The 20,771-nt window shown below is 37.0% G+C and overlaps 1 protein-coding gene across 1 annotated transcript; it reads right to left on the bottom strand.

Moving 5' to 3' along the window:
- Window positions 1-620: 620 nt before the first annotated feature.
- On the bottom strand, window positions 621-16,078 carry LOC101465431 (uncharacterized). Its single transcript, XM_076874550.1, has 17 exons — window positions 15,629-16,078; window positions 14,879-15,060; window positions 14,619-14,720; window positions 14,513-14,541; window positions 12,893-12,978; window positions 8,716-9,024; window positions 7,992-8,273; window positions 7,740-7,853; window positions 7,450-7,478; window positions 7,215-7,256; window positions 5,914-5,985; window positions 5,560-5,632; window positions 3,486-3,791; window positions 2,752-3,030; window positions 1,550-1,660; window positions 1,441-1,469; window positions 621-1,019 (listed from the first exon to the last, which is right to left on the bottom strand). The coding sequence occupies exons 6-17, from the start codon at window positions 8,966-8,968 to the stop codon at window positions 939-941; spliced, it is 1,671 nt and encodes a 556-aa protein (XP_076730665.1). The 5' UTR covers window positions 8,969-9,024; window positions 12,893-12,978; window positions 14,513-14,541; window positions 14,619-14,720; window positions 14,879-15,060; window positions 15,629-16,078; the 3' UTR covers window positions 621-938.
- Between the last annotated feature and the right edge of the window lie 4,693 nt (window positions 16,079-20,771).

The raw sequence follows: 20,771 nt of genomic DNA on the forward strand, positions 1-20,771 counted from the left end.
CAATCCTATCTTTAGGGTTTTTTTCTAATTTGCGCAGCTTCATCTCCTTGTTCTACCAGTGACATGGAGATCAGTTTCAGTATCTGTTGTGAATGATATCTCAATTGCTAAAATACATCTGGAGGACAAAGAAGACTGGAGGCTTGCCAGAAAAGCTGTGTTCAATGATGGAGAGGTGCACCCAAGTGTTTTTGCTTTCAGCATATAGCATATTGATTAATGATCTTTGATCAGTGGTTGTTGATCAATGGTCATGACAATTTGCATATTAATGATCAAGGAACTGACCTCACAACCCATTGTTCATTTAGTTGGCTTGTTTCAGTTATTGTCCAAATGCACTGTTTATAAGGTCTCAGCTGAGAGTGATGAGTGACGAAACGTTTCTCCCATTGAAAAGGTGGGGTCCAGGTGAACAGAATCAACCTTTTGAGATTCAGCATTTAGAGTTTCCAAAAGAAGAATGTGAGGCAGCGCTTTTAGCTGTTGGCCTCTTCTCCTGTGCTGCCAGTTGGGATTTCAGAAGTCAGACGCCATCACTGCTTTAGGATTAGACTCCTAATTTTCATTTTTGATAAATCTCATAGGGATGATTCAGATGACTCTGAATTATCCTTTAGTTATGCTACTACAGGCTAAGGCTGCTAATGCACTGAGCATTTCTTCTCCATTCACAGTTTTCAGCTTTATTTATCTTCAGGAATCCAAAGTTATATAAGCAAGAAGCAGCATAACTTCATTCAGGATCACTCTATTACTGCAGTTTCAGTAGGTAGAAAGTAAGATTTGACCGAAAAAGACTAAACCTGGTTACAGGTCTATTTTTTTAGTTGGATGGTGTACATTACATTATTGTTAATATACAAAAGACTTAAAGAGAATCTAAGTAGTTGCAAACGGATTAAGAAAATGTTGAGCTGAAGTATGTGCTCTGAAGTTCAATGCAGTTCAGAGTCAGCCAGACTTGCCACATTTTCATAGATCACTGTGCCATCATCGCAGTCACCAACATAATGGACCTGTAAAAAGCACACAAGCAGATGTTTAAGGGAAACTCGGGTGGCCACTGAAGTAATAACTTGAGGATTCATTATACTTCACATAATTGTTACCAAGGATCTGGCAGGTTAAAGATTAAAGTCCAGTCTAACTGTTTAGGACATTTATGTTTTCACATGCATCTTTATCAGGTAAGTCCTAGAAAAATTCAATACTGCCATGCAGGTGTGAAAACAGCTTTATATTAATGGTAACTCACGGTGAACCAACTTTCTCATCATCTGTCTTACAAGCTATTTTAGTTCCTCCTAGGTTTCAAACTAGCCAGTTCACACTGACAAATTGTGTATACATGAAATCTGCTTATCAGAGCCACTTACTGTGTACTGTTTATTGAAAAAATCCTACATAACATTTAAAACAAGATCGTTTTAAACTCACGTTGCTCTCTTCAAGAAGCTTTCTGTTTCCTTAAAAAAAGAGCAGCAATTTAATTCAAACGTATACTTTCAGTAATTATAGTTATTATGTGTAATCTGAATTGGCTCACCTGTGTATCTGATGACTAAAATAGTGATGACAATCATTAGGATCAGTGCTGCCATGCGAAGATGCCACATGGCATAGCTCAGCGGAGACTGGTCCATGGACTCTCTAAAGTCTGCACAAAGCACATGGTTCACAGTATTTCTTCATGCATTTCAGCGTTTGAATATTTGGAAACTAAAGTAGGACTCAAAGTTATTTTTACAAAATGCAGCACTGTGGAATAAAAGAGGCCATTTCCCTAAACATTGGGTTGGGGGTTTTTTTCTATATAAGTTATTGTATGCCTTTATTTTCTGTAAGAGTGGAGACTACACTGTACTCCAGAGGTACATTATAACAGTCAATTTTTCTTGAATGTTCCTAACTGGAATGTGATTATTAGAGCTATTCTATCAATCTGTTTTCTTATCCAAGTCATCATTGTGGAGGGGTTTGAGCCAATCCTAGCTGCCATAGGGTGAGAGGCGGGGTTCATCCTGGACAGGTTAAAAGCTATTTGAATTCTTCAAATACTAAGGAAAGAAGTCTTAAATGCTTTTTTTAATCACCTCCTATAGCAAGGGATTCACCAGACCAAAACATTAATTAGAGTTTGATTCAGACCTGGTCCTGTATGTTGGTAAGATCTGCCAATGACGTTACAAATTGTTTGAAAATTAGGACACCCTGGAAGGTAAAAAGAAGAGCATTGTAGAGTTTAGAAGCAGCTGCTTTGAAACCTTGGTTTCAGCTGTGGACCAAAACACTACTATCGTTTTAACCTGGTCTGGCTTCTACTGTCTTTTTGTCTTTTTCTTTGAATCACAATTTTAGGTGGTGGCCAACCTGATGGAAGGCAGCAGGCTTGGGTGGGAAACGACTGACAGTTACACTCCCAGGTCGGAGCATGGAGCCCACTACCACAAGACCTATGACAACCCTGAGTGTGGTGTCCTTGAACCCTGAACTGGCCAGACTTTAATTTCCAACCCACAAGTTACCATGGTGGTTTTCCCCTCGTCACCGATAGAACTTATTGTCTTTTCAAATCTAAGGCAATTTGCCTTTTTAAAAATGTATTTATAGCAGCGACTTGCACATATTAGGTAGAATTAACCAGCTTATTTATTCTACCTAGAGGTGTGTAATGAGCTATGGAATCTGTGGACTCTGTTCATCAGTGTTTAATAGGTAAAAATCATCTAATCGTTATATATAACCTACCTATGAAGACTGGTGTGTAGTGAGTTTCCATCTTCACATTGTTTTCCTCAACAATCTGGCAGGTGTATCGTTTGTTGTGGTCACTGTGAAGCTTCACTGTTAGAAGTGAAATGCATGTGCGTCCAGTGTATCTGACTTTATTAAGCAGCACAGTTCCTGTGTCATCCACCCAGCGGATGCTTATCTCGTCACAAGGGAGGCTACTGAGTCTGAACAAAGAGCACTTTAATGTGATGTTTCCATTCATCTGTAGGTCGGGGTTTGATGGAGATGCTGAAACTGAAAATGAGTGACGACAGTTACCTCAGCATTAAGAAAAAAGTGGAATGTGAATTTAAATGCAAGTTCTGTAATTTCTTCTTACTGTCACAGGTTTACTGAGTGATTGTCCTGTAGAAAAAGTACTTTTGCACATTGAATATATGTAACTTTCATCCAGATGTTACTGTAAAATCTTGCTCCTTTTATTGCATAGGCATATCGAGTTAAAGCTCAGACTCCACCAAAATGGATTCATTCAGTTACTCCAAATATGCCTAATGATGGATTAAAATCAAGGCTGGATCCCTCACAGAGCCTGTGGGGATGATGGATGTTTAATCCTTAGTGCGGAGTGTCATGCACAAATTTGTTTTTGAGGGAAAGGGCCTCAGAGATTTTTTTTTTTTAAAAAAAGGATATTAATGACCATGATACTCTGCAAAGACCCAAATCATTTATGTTCAAGTACTCACTAGTCAAAATATTTAGATAGACAGTTGTGTCCTGGCCAGTGGTCCCCTCAGGCCGACAGTTGTAAACACCAGCATCCTCAGTAGTGATGTTGTTGATGCACAGAGAGCAGTCACTGTGAAGACTTAGTCTGGCAGCTTGGGTTGAGTTCTTAACATCTCCATGATAAACCACCTGTGTTGTCTGAGATGGCTCTCTGTTGTAAAACCAGGTAACCATGGAGCACGTATCAGGCGCCTTGTCACAGGGCAAAATGACATAATTTCCTGGTCTGTGATAGAGAAAGTATGGTTCACCACTGATTCCTGCTGCAAAGGAAAGGAAAGTTTCTGTGATGAATGACACGCATCATCCATCCTCTTCCCCGCTCACCCGTCCTTTTCAGGGTAGCAGGAGCCCATCCCAGCTGTCTTAGGGTGAGAGGCAGGGTACACCCTGGAGTGGTCACCATCAGGGTTAACACAGAGAGACAGACAACCATTCACACCTATGGGCAATTTAAAGTGACCAGTTAACCGAACTGCATGTCTATGGACTGTGGGAGGAAGCCAGAGTATTCAAACTCCACACAGAAAGACCCCAGCCTGATGGTGGAATTGAACTCAGGACTTTCTTGCTGTGAGGCAACAATGCAAATGCAACTAAACAAATAATGAACGTAGACCTTAACATTTGCAACATGCATACATAGTGCATGAGTTCTTATATGAATAACTTTCAATGATATCTAACTTTACTGTACATCTCATGTAATCCAAAATCAAGACTAATTAAAAATAAATTCTACATAAAATTGAGAATCACTCCAAATATAACTCAGTCATTATTACTATTCTTTTTTTTCTCCCAAATACTGGTTACTTTTTAAAAACTGTTACTGAAGCTTATGAAAGTGGCATCTCTTTATCATTTCTGCAAAATTATTCAAAGAAATTTAACATAAACTGTCATGGCATTGCAGGATAGAGGACCCAAATGCAGACCCACGGTGACAAACTGAAGAAACACAAAACAACCTTTTATTTTGGCCTAGCATCATGAAAAAAAAGCAGATTTACCTTCAAACCGAAGCACAAAAACCAGAAATAATTTCCAAAGAGCCATTCTGCACCATTCCCTGTCAGCAGGCACACACTGTGAGGTATTTCTGTTTTGTCTTTGAGCCCATCACACGCCACCCATTCTGTCATGAGTTTGGATTTCTTCACATCCGTGTCTGCAAATAGACTACACGCAAGTGCTTTCAATGAAAGACACTGCTAACAGGCTGTTTGATTTATTTGCTCTGACAGTCTTCCAAAATTAAAATATACATCAGTATCATTTACCCAGCTGAGTACTGTGTTGTGGTTCAGTTGTGAGGAACTGTTGCTAGTGCAAAATTTTTCTTTGCATAGTTTGTTATTTCTGTTTCCTTTGTTTATTGCCATTTTGGGACTGCCATCTCCCCTTTTTCTTTTTCCTATATATTTTTATCAGCACCTTAAGCTTAACCTAAAAATAAAATCAGTTGTTTTGAATCTGGACTTGTTGACTTGTTTCCCCATTTGGACATCTAATTGTTATTCCTCCTCATAGTTCTATGATTCTGACATGACTGACTACACACTGTGGACGCTGAGGAGGACAACCCGAGTAAAGACGGAGAAGGAATTAATTTAAACAGGAACTAAGAACTAGAACTTAAGTAACAGAGGCACTCTACACTGAACATCGGAAACTCAATATTCTGCAAAAATCAAGAACAAGTCAACCAAGCTCAAACACCTAGGTCAAATACCCAGGACCATGAGGAGAACAATTTAATTTATGGATGACTTAAACTAAAAAATTAAATAACATGTCAAAAACACTCACACACACAATTATACAAAAACAACTTTTTACTTCTTTAGTTGGATGAACTCATGTATTTTACGGTAATGTTGCCATATTTCATGTTTGTATGTATTTGAAGCTGACAAAGATGTAGGGTTATGTTTATCTCTGACAACAGCAAGCTTAAATAAAAGCAGTGACATTATGAGATGTTTTATTTTTTACATATTTATTTTTGGTAAGTTTAGCTGATGATACTGTAGAAGCCGCTGGGGTCACTTTCTACCTTTGTCTTCACTGCAGAATAAGTCACCGCTTCCTCCTTTTTAACCTGTATAACAGAAAATTAAAGGATTTAAATAATTCAGACCATAACAAACACTAGAGAGTAGAGTCAAAGGAGCTTGCAAAGATGACCTGGATGACTGAGAACCTTCACAGACACTAGAGAGTAGATTTTTTTTTTTTTTTTTTTGCTTTTTTTGTTTCTCAAAAAATTCACTGATTCAAATCAAATGGGTTAATGAATAAAACATGAATCTACAACTGTTATATAGCCCAAAAGTAATTTAAAATGGAATATAAGTAAAAAAACAAAAAAACAATAGTTACAGTTTTCCTCAGTGAGGCATTTTGATCAGTGTGGTCAATAGTAGCATAGGTGATGCTGCTCTCTGGCTCATCCTGAAAGCAAACACAGTGGTTCAAAAAGCAAAGACATGAATGAAAACTACTTTAGGTTCTATTTCAGACACATGATGATCAAACATAGTCTCAAAAACTAAATGTTAACTTTCAAATAAAGACTTGATTTTGGCTTTACTCTTATTTTAGTAAAATTCTGTATAAAAGGGTGAAACTAACCAAAAAACCCTTTTAAAACGTCCACTAAAACCAGTGAAGTCAGAGAAGAGGAATTACAAGCAGGCTGAGGTTATTATGCCATTGTGCCAAAAAAAAGTAATTGTTGTTCCTCAGTTACTCATTGCATCTCAAACCAGCTTTAAACTGCTGCAAAGTGCACCTGTCCACTTAGTCACAGGTATGTATTTTTTCCCCTCTCTATACATACAGACTTTAAATAACAGATGGATGTAGTGTCCTGGTTTTAATAATTTAATATAATGAAGACAGTACCAAGAGAGGATGCTTTAAATGCATGTGATTATGCATAGCAGATGTTGACAGATGTTTGATATATCTGCCACTGTCGATTTGACTTTTGCACACATTACATATCGCTTTGGTTTCACCTACAGTACTGATTGTAAAATGTTTCCACAAATGCATAAAATTCGACACAACTACACAAGCATTGTTCTAACCTTTTAACCGAACGTTAACGTTACTCTGTCAACAGCCTATTTGTAAATGACCGCGCTAACAGAGCTATGTAAACAGAACGAAGACTGCAGTCGTCAGTAATGCAGCGTAATGGAATAGTCTCCCGATCTTCGCGAAAGTTATAAACAGCGTCCGGAACCCAGTTAAGGTACAAAAAAATCTATTCAACAAGAATAGTGATGCAGTTCAGTCTTTTTTCGCTCAGCCGAACTGTCTCTGTAGTTGTGTGGAGCAGCCTGTGTCAGTCACCTCTTTCACACGTCACTCACTCATCCAGTCATGCACAGCGGTTTCATAAGGAAACTCAGCTTTTTGATATAAAGTTTTTCTTGTTCCCGAATACAAATATATTTTTAAAGTATTTGTTCGAAATAAGTATTCGTAAAAAAACACGTTATTTGTGCCTCTCCGAATACCGTATTCGGGTTCAGCATACACAGTAATCTGATGAATCCAGGTTTAACTGGAATACTTTAGACAGCAAATTAAGCCAATGAATTATATAAATAATAATTTAATTTATTACTATGTTCATTACTATATTTATTATAGATACATGAACTATTTACCGAGATCAGCTGGCCCAAGACTCCTTGAAGTATTTCCTCATTCTAAACAAGAAAAGGGAAGAACACATTGTCATCATATACTGTGGCACGGTCAGCATGTTGCAATTTTCCGAGTGATCAGTGGCAATAATGTGCAAGAAAAAAGTTCATTTGTAAAGGTTATATTAATATTAAACAAAGGTATTTCTGTTATATGTGAAAACATATCATATATAGTGTGTATCAATATACTTACATGTTTGGGTTGGGTGGGTTTTTGAATGTCTGGAAGAAAAAGTAGAATCAATAATCACAATGTAGAGCTTCTTAAATCAATTTTCCAGTGCAAAGTATATTAGACTGAAGTAACCGCAGTGAAAATGTAGCATTTTCACAAGTTAACATTAAGCTGCAATTATTGCAGATTGCTCAAAATGGGATAGAGCTCTTGTAATAATATATAATAGTAATAATAATATTAGATGAACTAGATGATAAGTAGATGACCCAAGAATGACCACATTTATATGTACTATAATTACTAACCCTCTGTCACTTTAGCACGCCTCCTGTATTTGATGAAAACAGCAGCGATGACGGCAACCACCAGCACCAGCATCACAGCACCAATGATGATGAAAGCCTTGTTTGGGGTGGAATCTGTCAGAGGATTCAAAGTAGTCAGCATTAAAAGTCTTTCAAAAGTCATTAAAAAGTATGTAATTCACTTTTTTAAAAGTGACTCACTCTTATATCCCATCTTATCTTAATTTACTTTTCTTATTGATGTTATCCTACCTATGAGGACAGGTGTGTAGTGAGCTTCTATCTTCACAGTATTGTTATCTTCAAACTGGCAGGTGTATCTTTTCTTGTTGCCACTCTGAAGCTTCACAGTCAGAAGAGAAACACACGTGTGTCCAGTGTTCTTGACATCTCTGTCCCACAGCACACTTCCTGTCTCATCCACCCAACGCATACTGTTTTCTTTACAAGGAGAGGGATAGTATCTAAACAGAGAGCACTCTAACGTGACGTTTCCATCGTCCTTTGGATCAGTGTCTGATGGAAATGCTGAAACTGAGCAGAGAACACGAGTGAAAACAGTTATGCAAGTTCAAAACATCTGGATTATCTTCCTAAATGTGAGAAACCTTATGAGACATTACAAATAAGTTCTATTTTTCTCCTGGTATTTTAATAGCTTAAATAAGTGATTATCTAATAGTAGTTTTACTAATTTAGAATATAAAATTTGAAATGAATACATAAGCCATGGCCAGATTTACTGCTCTCATCCAATGAAATAAAAACTCTTTTCATTTAAGGACCTGTCTCCATGTTTCAACACGAGAATTTTAATTCCCCAAGAAGGTGATACATTCAATTACATGACACGTGTAGAGGGAAATCAATGCTGTATAATAGTAAGTGTGGTGATAATGGGTGTGTTTAATGCTTAATGTACGGTGTCATTCACAGATATGGATATATGGAAGTCCATGGAAGTCTAAATACTCACTGGTCAAAATATTTAGGTCCACAGTTGTGTCCTGATCAGCGTTCCCCTCAGGCCGACAGAAGTATTGACCGGCATCCTCTGCAGTGATGTTGTTAATACTCAGTGAACAGTTACTGTGCAGACTCAGTCTGTCAGCTTGAGCTGAGTTCTTCTCAACAATTCCATTATGAACCATATTTATTGTCTGAGACTCATGTTTGCTGTAAGCCCAGATAACCATGGAGCATGTATCAGGCACATTGTCACAGGGCATAATGACATCATTTCCAGGTGTTAGATACAAGACGTGTTTGGTTTCACTGACCCCCACTGCAAAGAAAAGAGCACATTCAGAAAAATGTGTATATAGCACACATGGTCATCTTCAAACAAAAAAATGAATAAACTGAGTGCAAGAGGTTTGTCCCCCCCCCCCCCCCCCCCCCTTTTTTTTTTCTTTTTAGAATCATTCAATGTCCAAAGATTTCTTTGTATTATACTGAAATGGCTTTGGATTTGTCAGAAGATCACAAATCAAGTTTAAATTTGTTTCCAAACTGAACTCACGCTCATGCCACAATTCTGTCTTCCGAAATATTGACTAATTTTAACAAGTAACAAAAAAAACTTGTATGAAGCTATCAAAGTGGTTATCAAAGTAAGCAATAAAAATAAAGGAGGCTTTACCTTCACACTGAAGCACAAGAATTAGAATAAATGTAAGCAGGGCCATTCTGTGCCGTGTCAGCGCGCAAACGTTATGAGGCTTTTCTCTGCCGATGGTCTGTCTGATGCTTCCATTTCCTCTTTGACATCATCACAAACCACCAACATTATTTTAAAAGAACTTGGATTATGTAACATCTGTGCCTGCAAACACAGCTTAAAAAAATTCACCTTAATTAGATGGATGAAAACCGTACTGGTTTGGCCTGATCGCTGCAATGATCGCTGAAACATTTTTTTTTCATACATCTCTTTTCCTTGTACTATTGTAGCCAATAAAGCACTTGGAGACTAGAGTAAAACTCCACACTGAATTTGCATATCTTAGGTTAATTAATTTTTTAAAATAATCCTGGCCATGATTTGATTTGATTTGATTTTATTGATTAGCATTCAAATTCCAATCTCAGTGAAAACAGTGAGAAAAAAAAAACAAAAAACAGTGAAAACAGAACAAAAATCTACCATAAAGAAAGAAAGCATGAGACAAGGCTAATCAAAAGGTATTGGCTGAAGCATTTGCTTATTACGCCAACCCTTTTCACAAAATATCTTTTTGTATGCAGCTCCTGTACACAGGGCTTGAAGAAAATAATAAAACAAAGCAAAAACCAAACAAAACAAACAAACAAACAAACAAAACAAAGAAAAAAAAACTTTCCACCTTAGATAAGTAACTACATCAAAGTAAAGAATCAAGAGGTTGTTGTTTTTTTTCTCCTTTTTGTTCTTTTCATTCTTGATATATATATTTTTCTAATACTCTATTTTTAAACATGTTTTTAAACAAGGAAAATGAACTACACCTTTTTAAATCACTGTCATAACTATTCCACAGGTTAACTCCTCTAACAGAAACACATCTCTGCTTTATATTTGTCCTTATCTTGTTTTTTTTAAAGAAATCTGTTCCCCTTAAGTCATATTGACTCTCTCTGACTTTGAACAGCTTCTGAGTACTGGAGCAAAGCAAGTTATTTTGTGCTTTATACATTATCTGTGCCATTTTATATTCAACTAAATCATAAAATTTCAGGGTATTCAGATTAATAAACAAAATGTTAGTTGGTTCTATATAGTTTGATTGGTTTATAATTCTTATAGCTCTTTTTTGTAACTTGAAAATATGAAGAGTGTTCGTTTTATATGCATTACCCCATATCTCCAGACAGTAAGTCATATATGGAAGCAACAGAGTACAATAAAGTGTGTATAATGATTTTTTGTTCAGGACATGCTTTGTTTTATAGAGAATAGCAATGGTTTTTGACATTTTTGTTTTCACGTGGTTTATATGAGACTTCCAACTCAGCTTATCATCAATTATCACTCCAAGAAATTTATTTTCGTACACTCTTTCAATTTCAATTCCATTAACCCTTATTTTAGATACATTTTTCACTTGTCTAGTGCCAAAAATAATCAATTTTGTTTTCTTTATATTTAATGATAACTTATTTACATCAAACCAGTTTTTTAATATATTTAACTCCTTTTCCGCTGTAGTCAGAAGCTGTTCTAAGTTTTTACCTGAGCAGTACAGAGTCGTATCATCAGCAAACAATACACATTTTAACAGTTTGGAAACACTACATATGTCATTTATATATAATATAAATAATTTAGGGCCCAGCACAGAGCCCTGAGGAACACCACAAGTTACCTTCAACTGCTTAGATTTTACATTATTGAATTCGACATATTGATATCTTTCATCCAGGTAACTTTTCATCCACTTGTATGCTATACCTCTTATGCCATATCTCTCGAGTTTATTCATTAATATAGAATGATCAATTGTATCAAACGCCTTTTTTAAGTCTATAAAAACACCAACAGTATATTCCTTATTATCTATTGCATTAGATATCCCTTCAACAAGTTCCATCACTGCCATTGAAGTGGACCTTTTCACTCTAAAGCCATATTGGTTATCACTTAGGAGATTATGCTTCTCAATATATTTATCAAGTCTATTAACAAATAACTTTTCTAAAATTTTTGAGAACTGTGGGAGTAGTGATATTGGCCTATAATTGGTAAACTGACATCTCTCTCCGTTTTTATGGATTGGAATAACTTTTGCTATTTTCATTTGTGAGGGAAACACACCAGTTTGAAAGGACAGATTACAAATGTATGCGAAAGGTTGCACTATATATTCTATAATACTTTTAACTAATATCATGTCAATACCAAAACAGTCAGTGGACTTTTTATTTTTAAATGTCTTCACAATGTTAATTATTTCTCTATGAGTTACAGCACCAATAAACATGGAGGACACATTCTGAGTAATATGTTTATTTAGGTCGTTATTATTTCTTGACTCTGGAATTTCTTTTGCTAAATTAAAGCCAACATTTACAAAGAAATCATTAAATTCATTTGCAATGTCTTTAGTTTTATCAAGCACAATATCTTTATCTTTTTTAAAATAATCTGGATAATTCTTATTTTTTGAGCCCTTTTTGATTAGACTGTTTAATATCCTCCATGTTTCTTGTGTGTTACTTCTACTTTGCTCCAATAATTTGTGGTAATATTCTTTCTTACTTGTTCTTATAATATTTACTAATCTATTTTTATATAACTTGTACTTTATTTCAGCATCTTTTGTCCTCTGTTTTATGAATCTCTTATATAGATTATTTTTCTTTTTACATGCATCTTCTATCCCCTTTGTGATCCATGGCTTATTTGATCTGTGATGCTTTCTAGTGATTTTCATTAAAGGGCAATGTTTTTCATATAGTGAAATTACAGTTGATAAGAATGCATCATATGCACTATTTGAATCTTCATTTGCAAAAACCTCATTCCAATTGTGTTTTTGATGACATGTGGGTAGCAAGATCCTATCGTCCCATGGTTTTTCCTCACCAAATTTACAGGTGTATCTATTATCGTGTCCATTCTGATGCTTCGGGGGGGGGGGGGCGGGCATTATTTTAGTGGTGAACTTATTTAGGTTGTGACCGTCCAAAACAGGGTCCACAGTCCAAAGCAGGACTTCAGAAGCAGTGCAGGACACAGTCGCTGCTTACTTTTAAACAAAGAGTATGGTAATAACAACCATAACAACAAAGTGTATGGTCGGTGAGTGACTGGCTGATTGAACACAGGTGGAGAGGTAAACTTTCAAATGAAATGCAAGAGAACAACAGATTACAAAATAGGAAAGTGAGAACTTCCTTGTTTTGAAGCATATTATTTGCAGTAAGTGCAACACAAATTCGACTGAAAATGACGAAACCTGATTTCAGGACATTGCTCATATAAGCAATATTTTGTTACGCAAGCAATATTGTTATACGTAGTTTGGTCAATATTCAAAAAGATGTCATGAGATTATGAAGCATTAAAAAAAAACTTATGGGGAAAGTGAACGATATTATTTTTTAAAATAGAAAAATCTAATTAAAAACAAAGATTCATTTTTGTTCTGGTTAACAGAAGGTGGTGCTCTGACGTTCAGTCCAGTTCACGATCAGCTGTCCTGTTTCTCACATTTTCATAGTTCACTGTGTCATCATCACGGTCACCAACATAATGTACCTGCGAAAAACAACACAGGTAAATCGTCAAGGGAAACTCATTGAGATCAAAATTTAATTATATTTAAAATAAAATACTAGGTCATCTAAAAGGTATCCTTAGCTAGTTTAAATTAGCTAGCAATGATCACACTGGTGGAGACTGAGGGTAGCACATTTACATAATTTCACAGTACTACTAGTACTAGTACTACTGCCATCGTTAAGCAATTTTCACACAAATGTCAGATAATTTTGGGAGACTCAGGTTAAGATGTCCTCCATAACAGGTGTAGTACACAGGAGGAAATAGTTGTCTTAGGTTTTTGGAAAATCTTTTTTAGCCCAGCTAAAGAGTGCAGGAAACAGAGCACTTGACCTTTGAGGTGCATGCACCAGATGCTTAGCTGCAGTATCTGCATGTCTGCTCACAGTATGAGATTGTTTTTGAATGGAGACAGTAATGCTTTACATACAACTGTTAGTTTTTTTTTAACTTTACTTACTAATGGCTATTTCACTATCACTTAAAGATTTAAATTAACTGTGAGCATTTCTGAAGTCTTAAAAACATGTTCTGCTGCCACTGAAGAAAAATAATTATGGCAACCAAAAATGAGGTCATAGTGTTTCCTGCCATTTACAGCAGAAAGAAAAAAATCTCCCAAAGAGCTGAGAAATAAGTGTGTGACAGGGACACAACAATCAGTTGAGATCAGTTGGGTCACAGACTGGTCTCAGCAGATTGTTGCCCCTCCCTGAGACTGGTTCTGTCTGAGGCTTCTTCCTCTTGAAAGGGAGTTTTTCCTTCCCACTGTAGCCAAGCGCGTTTTTCAAAGAGGTTGTTTGATCATTGGGGTTTTCTCTCTAGTTGTTGTAGGGTCTTTACCTTTGAATACAAACCATCTTGAGGTGATTGCCGTTGTGATTTTACGATATATAAATTAAATTAGATTGAATATGATTTTTTTAATTTGTTTACTTGTTTATTTGTTTATCTGTTTGTTTCTGGTGCATAATGGAAAAAAAAAAGTACACAACGCTCTAGACTTATTTGGGGCAACAAGATAATAAAAAAAAAAACTACCCAGTAATCCTATAAACATTTGCGATGAAGCATCATGGCAGATTAAATTGTAAACATACAGATTATGTTTTTCTGTGCCATTTAAAGTCTTTATATTAGAAATGGTAAAAATGGTAAATGGCCTGTATTTATATAGCGCTTTACTAGTCCCTAAGGACCCCAAGGCACTTTACACATCCAGTCATCCACCCATTCACACACACATTCACACACTGGTGATGGCGAGCTACATTGTAGCCACAGCCACCCTGTGGCGCACTGACAGAGGCGAGGCTGCCGGACACTGGCGCCACCGGGCCCTCTGACCACCACCAGTAGCCAACGGGTGAAGTGTCTTGCCCAAGGACACAACGACCGAGACTGTCCAAGCTGGGGCTCGAACCGGCAACCTTCCGATTACAAGGTGAACTCCCAACTCGTGAGCCACAGAAAGCCTGTGTGTTTAAAATTCAGGTTTTTTTTAACTCACATTCGTGTCTTCAGGTTGGTTTTTCCTTCCTAAAACAAGAGCACTGAATAAATTCAAAGGTCTTTTTGTTGGTAATCTGTCTCATTACTGATCTGAATTGTCTCACCTTTGTGTCTGATCACAAGAACCGTGATTACAATCATCACTGTGAGTCCTACAAAGCAAAGAGCCCACGTGATGTAGTTCAGAGGAGACCGATCTGGGGTACCTAGAGAACACACAGTTCAAAATATTTCTTTATAAATTTGATATCTTTTAGTCAAAGTATTTAAATAACTTTAACTGCTGTAAAAATCCAAATTATTATTTATACTAGGAGTTCAAATGTCATGGGTCAAACTGATCTAATTGTTATACAAATCCTACCTATGAGGACAGGTGTGTAGTGAGCTTCTATCTTCACAGTATTGTTATCTTCAAACTGGCAGGTGTATCTTTTCTTGTTGCCACTCTGAAGCTTCACAGTCAGAAGAGAAACACACGTGTGTCCAGTGTTCTTCACATCTCTGTCCCACAGCACACTTCCTGTCTCATCCACCCAACGCATACTGTTTTGTTTGCAAGGAGGGAGAGTACAGCAGAGACAGAAGTAACGCATTATTGTAATCTGATTACTTTTTTCAAGTAACTTGACCAACACTGATTAGGACCCAAGATGCAGGCTTCTGCTTCTGATGCAAGATTCATTTTTATGGTGAGGGTAGAAACAGCAGTGGTGATAGCATGTGCAGAACGTAGCCTGGCTAAATTAACCAGCCCAGAACACAGATTATCTTTGGGGTTCTTTTAATCTGAATGATAAAGTAAGCGCTGGAAATAAAAAGGTTGTAAAAATAAATGCATTTATTTCTTATCCAGTAACAGCTTTGTGCACTGGTAACCCACTGCTACTGCAGGTTATTTTCTCAACTTTGTCAGCATCTGTAACTCAAAGATGTCTAGCGTCAATGTGTGACTGATATAAACCCATCCAGAAACAAAATCTCAGCAGTGCAAAAATAATTGTAGTGGCTTCTCCTGCTGAAAGACAGAGCCAAGATTAAACAGTTAACAAAGGTACATTTTCCCTCTTACCCACGGAGATATTATAATACAAGTGTGAACTCAAATACATACAGTGCATTAATCCAGTAGAAAAACGGAATACAGATCCCTCTGAGATGAATGGTTGAAGTCGGTTGCAGACACTTCTGGTGCTTTAACTGTTCCACACTTTGCGTTTCAAACAGATCACGCAGCGAAAAACCGTCGTGATTACATTGTGGGCATTGCACACCCACATTACACCAATGCAAGCTAGCACTTCCGTGAATGTCTCTGTAGATCCCCATCATCATCTCTTGCGCTCTCAGAGGTACCCCAAAAGAAACAGCGCCATCCAGTGGCATGTCCCATAATACTGACCTTCCACCTGGCTACACTAAGATAACCTAAACTGGAAAAACTAACAAAAACATACCAGAAACCTTTAAACAGAGACGCAGGGAGACTTGGGGAAACAACACAGACGAACCAGCAATGAGCACAAGATGACACACACTGAATACACAGACGGGAACATGAGGGAATGAGGAACAGGTGGCAACACAGCTAGAACTGATTGGGCACAAAGAGACAAGGAAGCAAAGCAGAATGCACTAACGTAAGACACAGACTTTCAAAGTAAAACAGGAAATACACAGAGAGGCAGACTGGAGGGGGAGAGAGAACACTGAGGAGCACGAGGGAGAGCACAGACATGATGGGTTGGGGAAACATGGAATAAAACACAAGGAGGGAAAATAAGGCACCAGAACTCCAATACACAGAGGGAGACACAGGGGGTAAAGACACAAGGGGAAATCCAATCAACTAAACCGAACAACAAAGAATAACTCCTTAGAATGACAAATGATCTTAGCATGATACAGAAACGCAACAAAACTGAGAGTGCTAGGTCAAAATGACCCAGGACCCCAACATACTCATTGCCATTCATTTACCATGTTACCTGAAGTGTTTCACCCACAAGGTCAATCTTATGTCACAGTAGATGCTAAATCAGCTATGGGGACAGTGCGGTGTATAACTGGCTTTTCAATAGAAGCCCAGGGGCAAGTAAAACAAACAAAAGAAAAAACAGGTCTTGGTTAATTTAACCTGGTAGAGTTTCTAAAAGTCTGTAAAATACATGCCACAAAAGAAGGACAAGAAGGCCAAATTATACATACTTACTCCTTGTATAGCCCCTTTTTATCTTTTGTCTGACAGAAAACGTCTTCATTTATACCTTTATAAGCTTTCTTCTGATTGGCTGCTCCTCATCAACACATGTACCAAAAGTTGAACGAACAACTGTTGTCACATCCAGAGCTGTGTGCCTGAGGTGAGCTTTGCACATACTCATTATTTCAAACTCTGGGCTGCAATTAAATACATATACAGGATAAGACACAAGGAAAGGCAAAATATGCTGAGAACTCTGTTATTCTCTGTATTAAATTAGATTAAAGTTCTTCCCTGGAAATGCAATACGCCAAACGCATGCATATGCATTTGATAAATTTAATTAATAAATTATCTAAAAAGAAGAGAAAAAAAACACACTAGTGGCACTATAGGTCAGAGCAATGCTTCAGTGATCCTTTGGGATTACTGGTGTTATGTGGGCCACTGATTTATTCATCATCCTTTTATTGTCTTCTTGTCATCTCATTAACCAGCTCTGTTGGTCGCAGAATACTCGTCCACGTATATAAAGCCAGAGAAGTCAGAGCGTGGAAGTTTGCAGCTGACATCTTGTTCCCTTTCTCTTCCTCCCTCACCACGGGTATTACCTTTTTGTTTTATTTGTGTATTTTAATTACAAGTTAATCACAATCTAGTTTTGGTTTTTTTTCCATTAGTTTAGCTAGAAACCTGATTTTGTTGACTGTCTCCCTCCTGTCTCTTTTGGCCCTTTGGGCCATGAATTTAGCAGCTATAACAGTTGTTTAACTCATTCACTGCCAGCCATTGGCAGTGAATGAGTTAAACCCATTGACTCATTCACTGCAATTGACGGCTATAGACGTCAATGGCAGTGAATGAGTTAATAGACTCTTTTTTTAGAAGAAAAAAAAACGTGTGAATGGTTGTCTGTCTCTCTGTGTTAGCCCTGTGACAGACTGGTGACCTCTCTAGAGTATACCCGGCCTCTTGCCCTATTGCAGCTGGCACAGGCTTCTGGTGCCCCTGTGACTCTGAATTGGATGAGCAGAAGAGAATAGATGGAATTCTGAACGTTTAAATCTGATCTATTTAAAAAGTCAAAGGTTATTCTTAGTAATAAATGGCCTTCAAATAGACTGTTTAGTTCAGCAGTGTAGTTTGCAGCAAATTAAGTCCAAGGAAAAAATGCAGGTTCTGCCTTACATGTATGTCATTTAAGCTTGTTGGAGTGAAAATGCTTTAATGACACAAAAAGCATCTGACTATATTTTATTTGTGTTATTGGTGGAAAAAACGATTTAGCTGGCCAATGATGTGTTTACGTTTTTAAATTTTTTTTTTTTTTAAGTTATTTAAAATTTGACTTGCACCTAGTTTTACTCAAATTAGAGACACATGGTTTTTCAGTGACCATGTGTGCATATGTGTTGATCACTTGTCAACACATATGCACAAGCAGGATCCTGAGGTCTTAACTCTGAGATGGAAATTTCAGAAAGTTTGGTTTCAGAAAAGCTGATCAGGGCATAATTAATGAAAAAAGACTTCCAATATCACTGTTCACCATGAAAAAGGAGCATAAAAAGCACCAAGCCCCCATTTTTTTATCCAGTTGACTGTAGAATACAAATACATATCTCACTGTGAGCAACAAAAATTGCCCTAAAAAAGCAGAGGGAGAAAATTATCCACTTCATTTACCAACCTCATTTTAACATCGGCTACGGGTAAACTCTTCCACATTGTAAACATTTAAAATTTTACTGTGAAGCACAGCAGAAGATGAAGCATTTTCCACTAGATTATTTAATTTTTCTAGAAGTTACACATTGTACAGTGTGTTTCAGTCTTATTCAGTATCCAAAGGTTTCATGATGTATTTGTGCAGGAACTGAGAAGCCACAAAGCACAAGAAAGAGAAAGTAAACATGATCTTTCTGAAGAATACAAATTATTTATAAAATGATAAAGAACTAAAAAGAATTATGATGACTCTTTGTTCCTGGTGAGATAAAGTTGGTGCTCTGAGCTCAGCACTGCTTTTCAGGGTCACCAAAATCAGCACGTTCACCATCAACCTGTTAAGTAGGGGAGACCGGGGATAGTTGTAACGTGGGTCAGTTGTAACACTTCCAATTTCTCCAATCAGGGCTAAGTTTCAAATGATGTGACTCATCCTGTGCATGCCCAACTCAGTTCTGCTATCACATGTGAAAAATCAGCACATTTTGTCAAACACAGACAATTTAACACGAAAAAAAAGTAATTTGTATGCCAAAAAGTAAGTTTTTCTACTTTATTTCAATTTCTAATAGCATTATCTGCTTTGCAGTTAAACTCATCAAACTTAAATTATGTTATTTGTATGCCTATGGGGATATATTCCGTGTAGGTCTTTAGTGCTAATGTTTTAGCCGTTGGCTGTAATGTTAGCTAGTTCATGGCTATAGGAGTCTGGGTCAGTTGTAACAGCAACAGTCTGGGTTAGTTGTAACAATAATGCAGGTGTTACAACTTACCACACTATTACTTTAACTTATATTAAACAAGTTGGGGCAACGACATCAGCAGAGAGAGGTTCACTGGTCGCTTTTGTATATGCGGTTAATGCCATTGGCAACACAATTCCTCCACTGTTTGTGTTCCCACACATACCTTATGCAGACCACTGTGTCAGAGATGGACCAGTAGGAAGTACTGGTAGTGGAAATAAATCAGGATGGGTGCAAGAAACAGATTTCCTCATCTTTCTGAAGCACTTTGCAAACCACACCAAGGTAAGCCAGGATAAAAAGTAATGGAATTGCGATGCTGGTGAACAACTAAGTGCATTCATGTGTTGAATAAACAAAGATTACATGTTAATGTTTTGTTAGTACCCTTATTTCATTGTGTTACATTTCACCCCAGGATATGTTACAACTAACCCAGACTATGGGGTTAATTGTAACATTTCACTCTTTGTGTTTGAGGCCATACCATGCAATGGGTAATTGTGCTGCAGAGAAAATAGCTGCACTATTTAATAGCCGAGACATGTAAATACTTTGCATTACATTTTGAATCCACTACCTTAAACGAGCTCCAATTTACAGACAGAAATGTCAAAAATGTTACAACTATCCCCGGTCTCCCCTACAACGCAAGTAAATCTTCAAAAACAGGTGGTGTATTAGATATTACAGACACATAAAAAATAATGCCTGTGTTGTTAATTTAGACGGTTGCTATGTTTGAACTGATATGCTTTGCTTGTTTTGTGCAAACATGATGATATTCTTTGGTTTGTTCAGGTGCCACTTTATAAACCTAAACTGTGCTGCCATATTCTTTTAAGAGACAAGAGGCTTTCTCTCCTGGCAGAACCTCCAGTGAAAGCTGTGCTTTTTCATGTTTGCTTATGCAGTTTTGTTTCATTTTTGTTAAATAAAAATGACACAGTATCAATGGCATATGTTGCTGTTCATCTGAGGTTGCACTTATCTAACTTGAAGGCCCTTTAAAGACCAGATTAGTATGCTGCTACAGTCAGTCATGTAAATGTGCTGCAGTACTGAATGATGCCACAAGGTGGTGCCTCCTCCTTATAGCAAATCCTGCAATAAGACAGGTTTGCATGTCTTTCCTGTACTAACTCATGAGAGTGTTCCTGTAACAGCAAAACTGTGAAATAAAGTCCTAGTTTCATCCAGTATTATGTTTATAGGTTTTCAAAAACTACCAAATTGTTCAAGAGGCACTTTAGATGACTCATACTGCTAACTGCTAACTTAAACTGTAAGCGTTAGCTACATTTTTAAATCAAAAAACCTACATATTTCAAGCTTCAACTCACTTTGGTGTTTTCAAGCTTTTAAAGTAGCTGGAAAAAGTAACAGAACAGCAATTAAACTGAAACGTCTGATTATTTTTGATCAGCGAACCTTATATGATGCAAATGCTGAAATAAATGCTTGATATAGGTAAAAAACATCCAAATCAAAAGGAAAGCCTTCCAAATTGATCCTGTGCTTGAAATTCTGCAGCAAAACTTATATCCTGCAGCTCTGTTAGCATTTAAATTGTCTAA

This window comes from Maylandia zebra, linkage group LG15 (assembly GCF_041146795.1).
Source record: "Maylandia zebra isolate NMK-2024a linkage group LG15, Mzebra_GT3a, whole genome shotgun sequence".
Classification (NCBI taxonomy): Eukaryota; Metazoa; Chordata; class Actinopteri; order Cichliformes; family Cichlidae; genus Maylandia; species Maylandia zebra.